At 44.6% G+C, this 14950-nt stretch overlaps 1 protein-coding gene across 1 annotated transcript in view; it reads right to left on the bottom strand.

Moving 5' to 3' along the window:
- Window positions 1–123: 123 nt before the first annotated feature.
- Window positions 124–14950, bottom strand: part of Nrp2 (neuropilin 2) — a 115134-nt gene continuing 100307 nt past the window's right edge. The window contains exons 16-17 of the mRNA XM_076866675.2: window positions 5865–5915; window positions 124–3449 (exon numbers count right to left, since the gene is read on the bottom strand). Coding sequence (XP_076722790.2) covers window positions 3145–3449; window positions 5865–5915 — 356 coding nt within the window. The 3' untranslated portion in view covers window positions 124–3144. The remainder of the gene's footprint in view (window positions 3450–5864; window positions 5916–14950) is intronic.

The following is a 14950-nucleotide window of genomic DNA, read 5'->3' on the forward strand; positions in this document are numbered from 1 at the left end:
AAGGTGTGTCCTAGAACATGAGGCTTTCAGTGCTAAAACTCAGGAAAGTCCAGCACGCTTGGACAATTTGGTTACTCGAATCCCATGTCTCTTTGTTTCCAATAAAGAAAATGCAGAAAAATGTCTCTGGTATAATGTTTATTTAAATAGTAATCTTAAAAAGGCTTTATACAAATCATATAAACACAGTTTGACATTGTTGTTTATTTTTTACATTGAAGAATCACAGTAAAAGCTTTCAAGTTCCCGTGATCTGGCTCAGCCAGCAAATGGTCGAATACCTTTAACTGCAAATTCAGGAAAAGTTAACCTTCTGTATGACAGTTTAACTTTTCCCCTTGTTTCCTTGTCATTCATGCTCATTCCGTGGACCCTCATTCCTGTCAACTCCCCAAACCCACCCAAGAGAGAAAGCAACCCTGTGGCCCTGTTGACCGCCTAGTCCAGGAGAGCGTGGAGGTAATATGTCATTCAGTACAAGGCAGAAAAGACATCAATACTGTGAGTTGGGCTTCCCGAAGGGAACAGTTCAAGGAAACGGGTCAGCTAGCCTCCTGCAGATAAAGAAAACAAACGCACCAAGGTGTCCCCTGGCCAAGTTAGAATCGCACCCAGCTGTCCTCCTTTAAGTCTTACGACAGACCAGCCTCCAGCCTTGGTGAGGTATCTACATGTAGCCCTGGGGACCTGCTTCTGTTTAGCAGACAGAGCCCAGTTAGGGCCTTAAATCAACCAATGGTGAATATGGATGCAGGACTTTCAGAGAGATGCAGGTTGAGTTGTACACAACTTACAGGTGAATTGCAGGCCCGAGACAGGGCTGGTCTTTGGAAAATCATAATAAAATGGCCCACTGGGCTGGAGAGGGCCAGGACTCTCAGTGAGGGCTTTGAACTTCTCTTCTTTTGTGGGCTGCTTCTGGAAATCGCTAGGACTCCCAAGCTTTCTGAACACTGAACTGCATGAGAGGGTGAAGAGGAGGGTGAGCTAATTAAAAACTTTGCTTCTACTGTATGCCCGACTCAGGGGGCACTGAACACTAAGCCCTTGGGGCTTGACAGCTTTTCACCTCTAACTACCACTGTGCCAACGAGTGCCGAGATCAGCAGTTATACTCGGGGGCCCTAGGTCAAAGTCACAACACCACCACTGTGTCCCACATGACCATTCACATACACAGTAGATACAGAGAACTCAAAGGCGCGCAAAGACACACACACGTGAATAAATAGCGGTCCGTATGAACTCTCCCTCTCTGCATACAAGACACTGTGACATTACCATCTGAACTAGCATTTTCACGAGTTAACATGTAAAGGAACCAGCCAGTCCCATCCACCCTTCCCCTTTCACCTGGGTATGAGAAAAACGAAATTGTGAGTGACCATAGCAGCAAAGATGGTCCGTGAATTCAGTTTACATTGATATGTGATAGGCTGGGAATACTGGTTGAGTTTTAAGCATATTTCCAGCACTCAGGCAATCCTTAGGCATTAGCACAAAACCAAGATTTGGATCTCGATGTGGACAATCTTCACACAGTTTCTTTCTATCCCTGACACCTCCCTTTCTAGAGTAATTGAAGTCATCTAGGGATATGACTACCCCTCGGATAGCAGGGCTCATTCCATAAGTAGGATCAGTGGTGAGTTGGGGGAACAGGGAATGGAGCCATTGGGGTTGGGGAAAGAGGAATGCCTTAACTTGAAAGATACTCATGATTTCTACATAGAGGGAAAATACATTTTTCTTCAATTTTTTTTCAAGGCACTTAATAAAAAAACACAGAAACTGGTGTGTGTGTGTGTGTGTGTGTGTGTGTGTGCATGTGTACACGCGTGTATGAATAAGAATCTCTCTCTGGGGCAGTGTGGTTAGCTGTTGGTCCACAGTGCTTGCAGACTGCTCATGCACATCCATGCTCTGACTCCTAGAAGGCTCCAAAAGAGGAATCAATGTTTTCCAGCCTATCAAAGAGACTGAGCCATCAAAGTACCTTCATCAGCACTGCTCAGCTTTGCCATCACATGACCACCGAGGCCGGCATCTCCTTCTCCTTTCTGGCCAGCACTCAGCAGTTATCTCTCACCCGTGGAGAATACAGCCAAGAGCCTGTCTTTTCTTACCTGGTCTCTGAGAATATCAAACAGAGCTATTTCTTGGCACTTAGAGACCTGAAAACGGTGTGCGTATGTGTGTGTACACGTGTGCAATGCACACATATGTGAACATGTACATGTTTTAGATGAACAAGGAGGAGGGAAAAGAAAAGGCAAAACCACCAGCTGAGGCCCCACCAGGAAAGCCTCCCAGCCACCAACTCTGGTTCTCGATTTAGCGAATGGCTCCTATTCACAAAGCACTTTAAGGCTCGTCCGCTTTGCATGTGGAGGTGCGTCTGTGGATTCTGATGTGTGAAGTCTCCTTTCTGGTTTGTTTTAATTCACATATTAAGAAAGAGTTGTTCAAGCTGACCCTAAAATGGCAATTTTCCCCTGGATAAAAAAAGTTAAAGGCAACAACATCCTACTAAATGCTAGGACTGGAAACGGCAGCTTGTAGGGTTGGCTGGCAGAACCTACACCACAGCAAATCCCTTAGGTCGCAAGACCAGCAGAGGATGGGATAAGCCGGACGGCGCTTTTTGTTGTTGTTGTTGTTGTTTTGTTGAGTTTTATTCTCAAGATGGGAAGGCTGAAAAGACCCCTTGCTTTTCAACTGCTGATTAGAAAGCAAAAATGGAGAATGACAATCACATTCCTCTTTTCTGTTGGAGAAGTCATTCTGCCTCTTTGAGTTGCTCACAGACCAAAGAAATAAAATATAATAATAATAATAACAAACTCACAAACGAAATAGAACTGTGACCCCCAAAGAGATGAGCTCCTGCCTTTGTCCCAGCAGAGAACACGGCCTGCTCCTGCAATGGCTCAGCCCTTGCGGGGCGAGGTGGGTAATGACCCCCTTGGCGGCTGCATCTCTCTCCTTCCCTTGACTCGCCTGTCTGTCCTGTCCATACCTTCGGTATTCTGGATCGGTTTGATCGAGATTATGGCATTCAGTTTCCAAAGGAAAAAAAAAATGTAATCTTCACCAGCCCCTCTCTCTGGAATGAAACGTCAGACGTGATTCTGGTGCAATCCGTCACGCCTCCGAGCAGCATTTCTGGTGGTTCATCTTGACCTTGTGCTTGAGGCCATCGTAGAGCTCGAAGTTGTAGTTCTCCAGCGTTGTGCAGCTGCGGGAGCTCAGGCCTGAGTAGGAACAGGTGCAATAGAGCAGGAGCCCCGCGCAGGTGGCCCCCAGCAGCACGCCCAGTGAGCTCATGGCGATGATGGTGATGAGGATGGGATCCAGGGTGTAGAGCCAGCTCTTTTCTTTGTCAGCAGAGGAGGCTCCAGCCCCTGATGTTGGGGAGGAAGAGTTGCTCCAGTCCACCTCGTATTCATCTGTAATACAGAACAGAAGAAATGGCAGGCACTGCTTAACTCAGGGAGAAGCCACGGAGCCTCCAGCCCTGAGGCTCTTTGGAGTACAGTACAGAAGAGCAGGAACTTGGGGCCTGCACTGCCTGGGTTCAAAGCCCACTATTGCAGGTCCTTGTGTCATTTTGAGTAAGTTACTTAACCTGCCTTTCCCTCTGTTCGCTCATCTGTAAGATAGGAACATTTATAGGTCACTGGATGATTATTAGGTGAACTTATTTGTCAAATATTTGGTGTCTGGCACATAGTAACTAGCTAAGTATTTGCTATTTAAATAATATGGCTCACATTAGGTGTACTCAGATTATTTATTTATTTTTTGTGCTGTTGAGGATGAAACCCAGGGCTTTCCACATTCTAGGTGAACCACTGCCGCTGAGCTATGCCTGCAGCCCTCAGATTTTCACAGAACCTTCAGGGTGCCTTTGGAGCATACGCATGGCTGTGTGTTCCAGGCTTTTCTCTCTTTGCCTTCTCATCTCTCACTTCCAGCTGCTTCAGTTAAATCAAATGACAGGCTGGGATTATTTTCGCATGACCAGCTTCCCAATTTAGATCTCCTGGCCATATAAGCAGGAGATTTTTTTTCCCCAGCAACTAGACCTTTCTTGACATGCATACCTCACTGTTACAGGTTAAATTGCCCCCCAACCCCAATTCATGTTGAAGTTCAAACCCCCAGTATTCAGAATGCAATCTTACTTAGAGAGATAGGGTCTTTACAGAGATAATCAAGTTAAAACAAAGCCGTTAGGGCGGGCTCTAATCCAATGACTATTTTCATTATTGAAAGGGAAAACTTAGATGTGGATATGCATGGGAAACACTATGCAAACATGCCAGAGAGAGAGAGGCCTGGTACAGACCCTTTCTTTAGCCCCTAGAAAAAAAAACCCAACCTTGTCTACATCTTGATCTTGGACTTTTAGCCTCCAGGACAGTGAGAACATACATTTCTGTTTGTGAAACAATTTGTGGTATTGTTATGGCCACCCTGCAACATTAATTCTAGAGTGTGTAACCAAGCCATACCACATCCAGGGCCCATTTCCTTAGGATCTCCTTAGAACTCTGAAAAGGGAAGGGTGATACTGTAATTTTTTTGGATGGTGAGGAAACTGAGCTTTATAGAAGGGAGGTGACCAGGTAACTCACTCCAGGCACAGAGTAAGCAAGCAGTTGAAGTAAGAATAGGAACCAGGCCTTCAGCATCCTCATTCTTTGCTCTTCCCACTCCCTCTCAGTGTTTCTGCTGCTTGATCTACTGCAGGCTCCCTGTGCAGGTCAGTTGTGCACTTTTGTCCATAAAAGGAGCGTTGGCCAGGGTTTTGCAGGGAGAGCCTGCAGCTGGTTCACAAGGTGCTGTTTGGGTTTGTCACTCCAGTTTCTATAACTACCCTTGAAGTTTTTGATTAAGGTCAGGTTAAAAGCAGCTGCTCTATAAACGGCTCTTCTGAAATGCATCCATCTCAGTCTGAAGTTGTTCTTTGAGTGGAATCATGCTGTTGAGTGTTAGGGAGACCAACTCTGGCACTCAGAGAAGCCCAGGGAGACCTGTGCCCTTCTGAGCCAAGAGGGGAAATTATATGTGCGTGTTTGCTCAGTAGCTGTCCAGCTGGGACACTGGCTTAAGCCTCTTGAAGTATGTGCATTTGAAGTTCAGAAATAAAGCTTGGAATACATATGCAAATAGGAAAGGGGCAGTGTGGAAAAGAAACCTAAATCTTTTTGTGTATGTGTGGGGGGTGGGGTGGGGTGGGTTACCACTGATCTTCATCTCCAGATCTTTTTATTTTTTATTTTGAGACAGGATCTTGCTAAGTTGCTTAGGGTCTTGGTGAGTTGCTGAGGCTGGCCTCAAACTTGTGATCCTCCTGCATCAGCCTCCTGAGTTACTAGGATTACAAGTGGGTGCCACTGTGTTTGACAGAAACCCAAATCTTCAACATGCAAGAGTTGGAGTCTGGATAGTGTAAGAAAGGTTTTCCCTAGCTTGGGGAACCAGGTACCACAGCTGGCCTGGGAAAACATTCACACTCATGCTCATTCACTCAGGTTTTTTCGGGAGGTCACCAGGGGTCAAACAGTGACCACCATAGAGGAGCTCGCCTTTCACTTCTAAAGGATTTATCCAGATTTGAAGTCCATAGATGGAAAAAGTTGCCAGAAACTGGGGGACCTGTTTCTGATTAAGCAGAGGAGACTCAAACTTTCCAAATCTCTCAATTTGACCTTGACAAAGGAAATTGATGTTTTGTTCATCCTTCTTGGGACTCTTTTCATTTATATTTCTCCAATTCTCTGGGCATCAATTTTGTTGATGTCTTTATAGCCAAACATAAATTTCATGATTATCTGCTACATCCCAGCAATACTCACCATCAATTTCGTCTTCATAGCCCTCTCTCCCGTGTATTTCTGGGATGTCCACTATAATGAAAATGAAAACAAACAAACCAAGCTGTAACAAGAAGTTCTCTCAGGGCAACCAAAAGGCAGAAATGCAACCTTTTTGAGAATGACTGTCCATTATGATGGGCAACAGGAGAGTCACGTCCATTTCTAGATCCTTTAGTATATACATTACGGGATCATTTCTCCTGCAAATGATCTGTCTTCCAACAAAACTCAGAAAAGCAGAAATGATAAGAAAGATCAGGTCTTAAGGACCCAATAAGCCCTGTCGTTTGTGTCACTACAATAACTGTGATTCATTACCAGTACAGGTTTGGGTTTTATCTAAGGCACCTTTGGTGGCATCTTATGTGCACCATCAGTCTCCATTAGGACATGTCCACTTAGTGTAGCAAACTGCATCTCATTGTATGCATACATCCAGGTGGACACAAAGCACCGGAGTCTTTCTCCTCTGGATTTTGAAGAAGCCTATGGTAATTTAAGGAAGTCTTATTTCATTGTTGTGTATTTTAATGTAAGACTAGAACTGGGATAGGAAAGGCAGCAAAATACAACAGACACTAGTATGGCAGTATGTATAAACGTGGATGTGTAATCAATGTGATTCTGCAATCTGTACACGTGGTAAAAATGGGAGTTCATAACCCACTTGAATCAAATGTATGAAATATGATATGTCAAGAGCATTGTAATGTTTTGAACAACTAATAAAAAAAGACTAGAACTGGAATAAATGTCATAATATCTGTCCACCTTCACATATCTGTGCTAATATCTCTTGTCTTTCCTCCCCCAACCATTTTTTTCCTATTGGCTTTCTTCACAGTTTAGAATAGTCAAAATGGGCATCCAATCTGACTAGTCCCGGCTTGAATAGAGCTAAGTTAACTTACTCCGAACTTTTTCAGTATTATCACTGCCTATCCTTTTCTTTTTTATGATAATTTTTTTACAGGTGGATAATACACGTCTTTCTAGCCACAATACAGTCCATCTTACAGAAATCAGAGCCAATGAAAATTACCTGTCCAAAATGGAAAAAGATTTGAGAAAGAGAATTGAACATGTGGCAAAGAGCAGGATCTTATCATTTCTTACTATCTCTCAAGCTAATTGTGACTTCCCATGCTGTCAGCTCAAGATGGTCCCAGTGGATGCGTGTGGCACTTTAGGCGTTTTCTTCAACCCAAAGTCAGATGAACAACATTGAAGATAGCCCTCAAAATCCCAAACAGCTAAAGTATCAAATGAGGGGAAGAAAAGAACTTTAGACCACCCTGAACATCTTGCTCATCAACAGTACACCTCAGAGAAGACCTGCTTGACCATGGATGAAGCTAAGACTGATCCATCACTGTCACACTTGACATTCAGTCTTTCCTAGAGGGAGTGGTTTTAATCATATTGGAAGTCTTCTTCACTCCTGGCCAAAGTACTGAAGCACAGCATCCTGCCTTCAATGTCTAGTAAGGGACGTACAGAACAACTTGCCAAGACCCCACTTGAAAAGACCAAGGAGAGGTGGTGCCAATCCTCCCTAAATCCAGCCAGTCCTGGCAGGCTTGTAGCACAGCTACAGGCACCCACAGGCCATGCCAGCTTTCCCACCTCAATGCCCATCTCCTGCATTATTCTCCAGGCTCCTTCAAAGCAGGCTGTTTCCTTGGAATGAAGATAGGAACACGATTCAACAAGAGGTAGGTGGTATCTGTCACAGGGATCAAATTGAGCTTGTGAAAGTCAATATGTTTTTGTTTTTTTCATGTGTGTGTGTTTTTAACCTTATTAAAAGAAAAGAAAATGGAAGAAAACTGTCACAATTCCAACAATTAATTGTTTCAATGGGATGCTTATATGTCTTAATATCTTCATGGTTACAGATGCAGAACATTGGAATAAGAATATGTGAATCAGACAGGACAAGAACTGTATGGCTTCTGCCAATTTGACTTGTGGGCCAAATCCTGTTCTTGTTTTTAAGGATCTGGGCTCTGCCAAGGATGTGGCAAATTCTTGGATGCTAGAATGTCATCTTGCTCCATCTCACACCCTCAGGGAAGATTTAGGACACTATGGATCACGGGCTGGAAATGAAGGAAAAAGGGTAAATGGATGGTAGTGACTGAGAACATTTTATCCCAGGAGATGACAGCCTCTTGTCTCTGGAGGCAGAGGACTGGACGAGATGATTTCCCAAGAATTGGCCCGTTTCTAGGTTTCTATGGAATCAATTGCTCAGATGCAGCTGTGATTTCTGCACCTGGAGAATCAAAGGCCACTTCAGGTGAGGAAGAACGCCTCGGCAGCTTGACTTGTCTTTTTCTTTAATCACCGCTCCCAGGAGTTTGGGTGAGTGGGAAGGGGTCGAAAAAAGGATAAGTTAATCAACATTTTCAAAAAACGCATCTGTTCACCAAGCCTTAAAGAAAGAACAGCACACTGGGGAAAACCCAAATAAAAGGAACATTTGTACAAAAAGCAATTTACTTTGATAGCAATTTTCTCTGGTCCCCTTGCTCATATTCTTGATATCTGTGTTTGATTAAGAGCATTCTCTCTCAAAAGCCTCTTTGCCCTTCATCAGCCACTTTCCTTTTTCTACTAGTCTGTTTCCTCAAGATGCTCGCAGGAAGAAATATGGTCCTCCCACTGGGTCTCTGTAGTTCTAGAAAGGAAAGGTAAGCGGGGTGTGGGGGGTAGTTGCCAAGAGGGAAGGGGGTGAGGGTACTGGCTCTTCTGTGGGATAGGAGGAATGATTCTCAAGGCAGAGTGTGAAGCAGTACCCCCCCACCCCCGAGGAAAGGGGAAATGGCAGCCTTAAGATGGTGCACCCAGCCGGGTGAAGTGAGGGCAGATATCAGGAAACAGCAGGAGACAGGGACAAAGACTTAGAAGTTTACTTAAAGGGGGAAAAACTTGGAGAAGAACTTCTAAGACTCTGTTTCAGAGGTTGGGTGTGTTTGCGGGTGTGAGATGGGTTAGGGAGAATGGAATGGGCCACACCTCTGCAAGAGCACAGGTCAGGAATAGATAGATCTTACCACCCACATGAGTTCTACTTTGAAACTTTTTGCTCACATGACCCTGTGTCCTTCTGGGCCTCTGTGTGCAGTCAATCTCAGGTCAGCTTGAGCTAACTCTCAAATGCTGTATTCGGATCAGTGGGGGGCCACCAAGTTTGCATTCTGGTTCTCTGAGTGGGTAGGATACTGTCACAACTACCACTACTTCATTCTAACAGAAACTAAGCATCTGCCTTGTTTGGGATCCTAGCTGGCCGGATGTACACTCTCCAGTTGTTTGCCTGTATCACTGGCTCATCACTTTGGTGGGAACTCGTGGGGGCTTCTCATGAATGTGAAGATGTGGTACTATGAAATTTGGGGCTTCATATTTCCATGATAGACATCCCAGAAAGAGGTGGCTGAATGACATCCTTCTTCCAGGGGCTGTCTTCACTAATCAATTAACCAATCAACCAACCATCACTTACAAAAAGGGCTTACCAGGGGGTCCAGAAACCACACTGAGGACATTGGGAAATAAAGATGTATGGGACCAGGTGTCTACCATCTTGGCTTTCGGTGTTATTGGAAAGCAAAGCCTCCCTATGCCAAAATAGCATGAAATAAAGGGAGGCAAAGTGGAGGGGTCGGGTCTCCGTGTGCTGCTGGAGTTCAGGGGAAGAGACTGGGCAAAAGAAATTAAGCCACTGTCAGCAAGGAACATGTGAAAGTGAGGAGGAGGATGCTTCAAAATTAAGGCTTCTACATGATGGGGCTGGGGGAGGTCTATCTCCTTATCTTTGATAGGAATGCCTTCAAATATGGCACCCGAAACATTTCACCTACACACTGGTCTCTTGGTTTTTGGCTCATATTTGTTTGTATGAGACTAAGGAATAAAAAGAGATTGTTTTGCTCGGCTACAAATCTTACAGCCTGTATTTATCCACATGAGAGTCTCTGCCCAGCCCTCATGTCTTCCACCAGCTGCTGCAGACCAGCACAGTGAGAGGAGGAAATGAAGTGGAGATGACTGGAAAGGAGTGGACAGAGTTCGGGCAGAGTTGTCATTGCTTCAAAACAAAAACAACCCAACTCAACAAAACCCTGACCAATTTTCATGTTGAAATAGAAATCTCAGGCTGAAGAGTCCCCTTGTTTTCCCACGTGTCCCTCCTCTTTCCATGATGGAAACATAATGCAGGTACTTGGTGAAGAGTGACTCAAGGCCTCACCCACACGCTGTTGCTCTGAATTTTCAGAGAGAGCCCAGTGGCTAGTTAATAAAACACCCATGAACTGTCTCGTTCCAGGAACTCCTTCACCTTAGAAGAGTCAAATATTCTCTAGTGTCTTGGTCAGTAGATTGCAGCACTATGGCACAAATGGTAAGCAGACTCCGCCAGTCACAAACGGAATCTCCTCTAATGAAATACATTTCTCCCCGAGGGGTCTGGAACCCTGCCTGCTGCATAAGACCACACATGCTTTTCAGGGGAACCACCCCCATGACACTCCAACCTGCAGCTGGGGAATTCCCACTAAGTGTGATGTAGGTCCAACAAGATGCACTCTCTATAGTCCTTCCTCTCTCCCAGCCCTTTCCCTCCCCCTCTCTCCCTACACACATACACACACACACACACACACACACACACACACACACTCTATTAATCTTTCCTCTCACCCTCATTTTTTCCTCCTTTCTTCTAAATTAGGACTCTTTGGGGGCTAGCATTCCTTCAAGAGTTTGCTTTTCTGCAGTTTCTTACAGAAAACCCACAACCTCCACTTACACCATTTGTTATACTGTGGTCTACTGTGAGTGTGTTGGCCTTGAGAGCGTTCTGCTTACTTTCTGCGTTATAAAAGGAGCTTAGAAAGATTGCCAGGGGAGTGAGCAGTTGCTCCAAAACACTGGCTTCTTTTAGATAAATAATTGAAGATGGTCCATCCCTGGGTCACTTGTACGCAGATCATTTCAGGACAATGATATGCGTTGGTTTTCTTTGAAGAGTCCTTCCCATGCCAACTCTGAACTGTGGATTGAAAGGCCAGGTTTGCCATCTGAAATTCGTAGCAGAGACATACTGCAGACTTCTCAGAATGAGCATCACCCTGTACCCAGAGGGAGATGTGTAGCTGCCCTGGATTAGGATCACGTGTCTGCTCCTCCGAGCTTTCATAAGTCTCAGTGTGCTCCCTGCTCTAGAGTTCTATCGTCTTTATGGGGAAAAATGAGAATGGCAGGAGGGCCTTTGGAATGAGAAGGCTGTTTGAAGCACATGAGGGGAATTCTAAACTAAGGGGCTCCATCACCCCACACTGCTCACTGCTCCATTCTTCACCCCAGCTCCAGCCTTTCCCGGAAGGGGTCACTCTGAAGTCCTCTGTCTCACGGGAAAAGAAGACCACTGAAAGGATAGGCAAAGGGAAGCCACGAGGCTCCATGTTTTCAGTATGTGCCCATTTGAACAGGACCCAGTTCTATTAATTGGAGACCCAGGAACTGACAAAATGACTTGTGCTTCCCCTTACTTTTAAGTTGGGCTCAGAAAACTTCATGGAAAATCAACTTTAGCATGTTTACTTAGCTCACCAAACTTCAACCAGCCTTCAAAGGATGCAAGAGCCTCTTACACCTCAAAAACCACTGAAATCATTCATTTTTCATAGGTACCAGGTTATCATCGCTACTACTTTCAAGATGAAATTGAAGAAGGAGAGCAGAAAGATCCAATAAGTCATCGAACGCATCAGCAGCAGAACCGAGATTAAGCCACAGATTTTCAACACCTTGTTTGGGGCCTGTGATTTATTTAGGATAAGCTCTTGGCCACTTAGAGCCTTTGTTAAATTTGATTCCAAGTTCCTGAACCCCCTGAGCCAGCTAAATCACTGGATCGTTCAGATGGGAGTAGCCTTCAGAAAAATTCTCTCAGCCATTCTGTTTTAATCCCAGCAGGAAACATCACTGAGATCTCAATAAACCAGAAATAATGAAGGACTAAGAAGATATTTCTTGGCACTTCAAAATGTTTAATTCAGTTTAGCATTTACTATTGGCTGAAGGTCCTCCCTCCCCACCACACTTAATTTCCCTAATTCAGTTAGTTCATCCCCAGTTGCAGAGAGGAGCCAAAAGTTCAGATGTCGATCTAAACTTTGCCAAGTCTCCTCCGTTAGAAAGTCAGGCTACTTGAGAGCGGTTCATCCCTTGCTGGGTTTGGCTTGAGTCTTGAAACCCACCAGAAGATCCTTTATCATGGATTTTTTATCTCTTGAGCTACAGCCAAATCTATACAAGGTCATGTAAAAATAAGTTTTTAGAGTTTTTCATGTGGTTTCAAGTGGGAAAAGGGAAGGGGGCTTAGTATGAGATTATTGGTAGAGTGTGATCTTGAATGTAGACATTATTTTCTATGATTTTTAGTTGAATAATGAGAAGAAAACACTAAAAAGATTTGGAAATTCTGACTGCAGACAAGAAGGCTGTGTGAAATGACCTAATAATACACTCAAGTGTGGAGGCGGATGAGCTAAGCTGGGGCCAGAATGCCTCCACTGAGTCCCAACAATGGTGTGAAAATAGGAGAAAGGCAGCCAGTGAAATGTGTAGCTGTAAAGGCAGGCTTCACAATTGTGCAGGCAGGAAAACCCCCGGCAATACTAAGGGGAGAAAGTTCTGGAATCTCTCTCTCTCTCTCTTTTTTTTTTTTAACTCTAAGTCTTTGAAAAACCCAGAGCAGTTCTCTATCCCTGTAAAGTAGATGGATCAAGAAATCAGGTCTTTGCGCTTTTTTTCTCAGTCACTTTCTAGGAGAGTATGAAGGTGGGAGAAACACAGCAAACTTCAGGGAAAAAAGTGTTGTCCCCCCCTCTTATTTTTTTTCCCCAAGATGTAAGGGGAAAAAAATTTTACAACTTAATTTTTCTGGGAGCTTTTTCCAGCGGACTTTGACATTTCTCTTCTCCTGCAGTCCCAACATGAAGAGGTGCATGTGATGGTTTAGATATGAAGTGCCCCCCAAAAGCTCATGTAAGACAATGCAAGAAGGTTTAGAGGTGAGATGATTGGGTTATGGGAGCCTTAACCCAGCAAGTGAATTAATCTCCTGATGGGGACTAACTGGATGGTGATTGTAGGCAGGTAGGTTGTGGCTGGAGAAGGTGGGTCATTGTGGATATATTTTTGGGGTATATATTTTATCTCTGGTGGGTGGAGTCAGTCTGTCTGTCTGTCTGTCTGTCTCTCTCTCTGATACTTCCTGAGCCTCCTTTTTCTCTACCACGCTCTTCCACCATGATATTCTGCCTTACCTAGAGCTTCAAGGAATGAAGCCAGCCTGCTATAGACTAAAACCTCTGAAACCATGAGCTCCCAAATGCTTTTCCTCTTCTAAAATTGTTCTTGTCAGGTCTTTTGGTCACAGCAGGGAAAAGGCTGACAAAAACATGCACATAAGACAGGTCACTCTGGGAGTGGTTGAATACAACCTTGGTCAAGTGGGAAGATGGAGTTGAAGAATTAAAATTATATTGACTTCATTTGTGAAAACTTATGACTTCTTAAAGACGGGCCCTCTTGTTTTGCGGGTCCTTAAAAAAAACTTTGTCCTCATGTATGTTACCAAGAGATTTCACTATACTTGAGCCCACTATACTGGGCTCTTCTGCACACAAAAATAAAAGACTCTGTGACATGATATTACACAGGCCAAAATGGCCTCTCTCCACTCATTCAAGAGATGGTTTCCCCAGCAGATTGCTGGTGGCCAAGGACGGCGAACAACAGAACGCTGCCACTGGCTTTAGGTTTGGTGTCCTGTGAGAATGTGTCTACTTGGAGGGTGTATCCAATTAAGCATTTGTGAAGGAATCTGACCCCTGATTTTCTGAGAGGAGGCTTTGGTGGAAGGAGGGTAGTGAGAGAGTGAAGATGCAATGGAGAAGAAGAGGGGCCACCCAGACAGGCGGAAGGTGCAGAAGTTAGAAGGTGGAGATCAAAGATGGATTGCTTCTGGTACAGAGGCAGGCATGAAGACCAGGTCCTCCTTGGAAAAAGAGGTGGGCCCAGTGTCCCTATCTGCAATTGCAGAGCCAGAAAGTGATGATAGACTTGTGGGTCCAGGGCTTCCCATGGACACTACTGTTACGGTCACACTCTTGGTCTACAGTTGGCCCTGGGCTAATGGAGCATCTTTGACACACCCATGTTGGCCTCCATCTAAGTCCTAATGACTTAGATGCTCTTAATACCATCTGAGACTGCCTTGGAGAGATGATGGGGAGATGCACACCAGCTGCCCAAGTCTTTGTGACACTTCTCCCAGGTCCTTGCTGGTAGTAAGCAAACACAAAGGGGAGAAAAGGTCCTCTGCCAAAGTGAAGCCTTAAACACCAGCAGATCAGCTGAGAGTAGAAGACTTTGGTCAAGGCAACCATCCTGTTAATGAATTCTAGGGCTAGCGTAAGGAACTGCTATTGTTGAAAGCCAAGGCCTGAGATACTATGATTCCAGTTCTGGATCACAGCCTTTGCTCTTGGGAATGTTAATTATATTAAGAGATTAACTGTGCACCATTTTACAGAGAAAACAAAACAAAGCATTTGTATGTGTGTGAATTGACACCTCTGGTTCTCCCCGATGCTATACTTATTCTTGAGTAATACGCTCAGGTCTGATGCCTAACAGGCAGCAGCCCTAGATTTTTTGGAGGTCAGAGAAAGCCTGCAGAACACATATATGGCTGTAGACACTATCCATTTCTGCTCCGTCAAAGTCATATTGTCATGACTCTTTTGTCTTAGCACATAGAAGTCACTGCTCTTGTTAGAAATGGTATTTTGGACTACATAGCAGGTCTCTTGGCTTCTCTGCTATTCCTTGCTGGAGGGGTTGGGGTGGGTAGGTAAATATGCTACATATATAAGCATCCCACTAGAAAACAAGTTCGTTGCTTGGTGCTTTCCTTTGGTCACATTAGTCCTGAAACTCCTTGGAAGGAAACCAGATCCCTCCTTTTCACCCAGGAGGTCTGG

Source organism: Callospermophilus lateralis, chromosome 9 (assembly GCF_048772815.1).
Source record: "Callospermophilus lateralis isolate mCalLat2 chromosome 9, mCalLat2.hap1, whole genome shotgun sequence".
Lineage (NCBI taxonomy): Eukaryota > Metazoa > Chordata > Mammalia > Rodentia > Sciuridae > Callospermophilus > Callospermophilus lateralis.